The 2500-nt window shown below is 40.1% G+C and overlaps 1 protein-coding gene across 1 annotated transcript in view; it reads left to right on the forward strand.

Moving 5' to 3' along the window:
- LOC122245995 (uncharacterized) overlaps positions 1–2500 on the forward strand; it is a gene marked incomplete in the record, with an annotated part of 45816 nt that overhangs the window by 40972 nt on the left and 2344 nt on the right. The window contains 1 exon segment of the mRNA XM_086546564.1: positions 1692–2500. This exon segment is cut by the window's right edge and continues 2344 nt beyond it. Coding sequence (XP_086402690.1) covers positions 1692–2273 — 582 coding nt within the window.

Consider the following 2500-nt stretch of genomic DNA (forward strand, 5'->3'; position numbering starts at 1 on the left):
GTGTAAGCAGGAACATTATTTTTGGTCCAGGGAGAATTATGTATTTATTACTTGCCTATTCCGCATTTTCTCACATAAGATTATAGATCCAGCATTACCTCCATAGCCTCAAGGGAAAGAAACCCATAGATAGGGGAGATATCTAACTCCCTTCTCTCCCTCTCCCACCATGAAACTATGAACACCTATTGAATATGGCAAAAACATGAATAAGAATAAGTATGAAGGAGTGAAAAAGGAAAGAAGGAAGAGCATAAGAAAAGATTTAAAAAATAGTCTCAACATTAACCCATCCCCAACGGGGGAATTCTAGCCTTGAATGTCCAAATGCCGGGGCGTTCGAATTATTAGGCCTAAATCAATTGAATGGCTGGCACAATACTGTGCCGCCCGGCCACTGGGCTTTTGAATGCGTGGTACACATGCTGTACCACCCGTCCTGTGTGGGTTAACATTCACCATCAACTGAGCGAAAAGCCAAAGACACTAACACTCCTCATGGCAGACAGACTGAAGTTATCTAAACTGTTGCTCCATGCTGGTGTGGACAAGGGAGAGAAGGATAGTGAAGACTAGGAGGAGTTAGCAAGTGTCTTGGTAGTGATGTGTTATGCATGTTATCCTGCATAATGTTTCATTCAGGTGATTTATGGCTTGAATTCATGCCAGTCGCTTAGATGCATTAGGCTTTTGCCTTAGAATTCAAGGACAGAACATTGAATTGAATTGTTTCATACATCAAGTATGAAACAAGTATTGCTTAATTTTGCCCCCCAATTTACCATTTTGGTCTTTTCTTCTTCAAAATGAAATATTCTAAGGGAGTTCTAATTTATTTACTTCAATTTCACTCTCTAGAAGAAATTTTAGAACAAATAATGTACTTCAGGCAAGTTTCAGCAGCTGCCACACCGTTATTAGATTAAAATTAAAAAAGTTAAAAGAACATCCCTAGAGAAGGATTTTCTCAACAAATTAAGACCAAACTTATCTTGTTAGCCTAAATTTGTTTCCTAAGCTATCACCCAATTAAAATATAATTAAAATGAGAATAAAAGGGTGTGTGAGCTTGAAAGGCCTAGGGAAAAAAAAAGACAAAAAGAAAAGAAAGAAAATAAAATGAAAATCCGGATGGTCCACTTGACCTTTCCACTACAGGCACTTTTTCTGGGATTAAATAATTTTCACACTGCACTAATTAAAAAAAAAAAAAAAAAAAATACAAACTAGTTATTCCTTCAGTTGTGCAACTAATGCATCATACCAAATGATAAATATATATATAATTTTTTAAATATATCATATATTAGATTCATATATCATACCATAAGTCTAGAAAACAATAGAAAACACATCGTAAGATGCTCAGCTTAACCCACTTACGACGGGGGCATTCCAGCCTTGAATGTCACAATGCCTGGGTGTTTGAATTATTAGGCCTAAATCAATTAAATGGCTGGCACAATACTGTGCCGCCCGGCCACTGGGCTTTTGAATGCGCGGTACAGTACTGTACCACCCGTCCAGAGAGGGTTAACCCAAACATCTTAACATGTGGCCTGTCTCGGAAGGGTTAAGGAATGAAGTCTGAGCATTAACTCTTCATCTTTTACAAATATGGCTCTATAGGAAATGGATTCCAGACTTCAATGTATTTATCATTTCTAACCAATTTTTTCTCTTCCTTGCAGATTAATGAAAACACTAATGAATGGATAGAAAACGTGACACTGGGACTGAGTGTGACAGTTTTACACATTCTGTGCCAACCTCGGCAAATGCCAGAAGACACAACAGATTCCATTGACTCTAAAAAGATGGTTGACCCTCTCAGACTACCACGTCGGATACCTGTAGAAAATCTAAAATTACTAGTTGCTCTGGGATTCTTCTCTGCAGCAGCTCCCACCAATGCTGCTCGCAGAAAGAAATCCAATCAAGATGCAGAGGAAGCCGCCACTGGATGTGCCATCGGGTTCATGGCTTGTGGAGGAGGATGTGGTTCCTGTGGGGGATGTGGCGGCTGTGGGGGTGGAGTGTATGCCACGTTTGGAGCACCAGATTATGGTGGATGGGTAGGGGGCACTGGTGGCCATGTACAAACAGATATGAACATTGGGGATGGAGATGGTGGAATGGATGCTTTTGCATACATGTTTGGGACACTAGCTAGTGGTGGGGATGGGGATGGAGGAGGAGATGGTGGTGGGGATGGGGGAGGAGATGGTGGGGGTTGTGGTGGCTGTGGGGGATGCGGTGGATGTGGAGGGTAGATGTAGTCTGTAATGAAGAATAATGTGATAGTAGTAAGGTGCCTTTTGTCACCATCTTTACAACTCTCTATAGATCTGCCTCCCAGCACACTCAGATCTTAATCTTGCAGGAAACATAATGTACACAGTAGTGACCTTATATTTCAGAACATATATTAAAAAAGAGAATAATGTGCCATCATAATGCCAGGTCAGACTTAAATTTTTTTCTTGAATGAATTTTTTTT

This window comes from Penaeus japonicus, unplaced genomic scaffold, assembly GCF_977035675.1.
Source record: "Penaeus japonicus unplaced genomic scaffold, GWHDUDI00000001_assembly GWHDUDI00000018, whole genome shotgun sequence".
Taxonomy (NCBI): domain Eukaryota; kingdom Metazoa; phylum Arthropoda; class Malacostraca; order Decapoda; family Penaeidae; genus Penaeus; species Penaeus japonicus.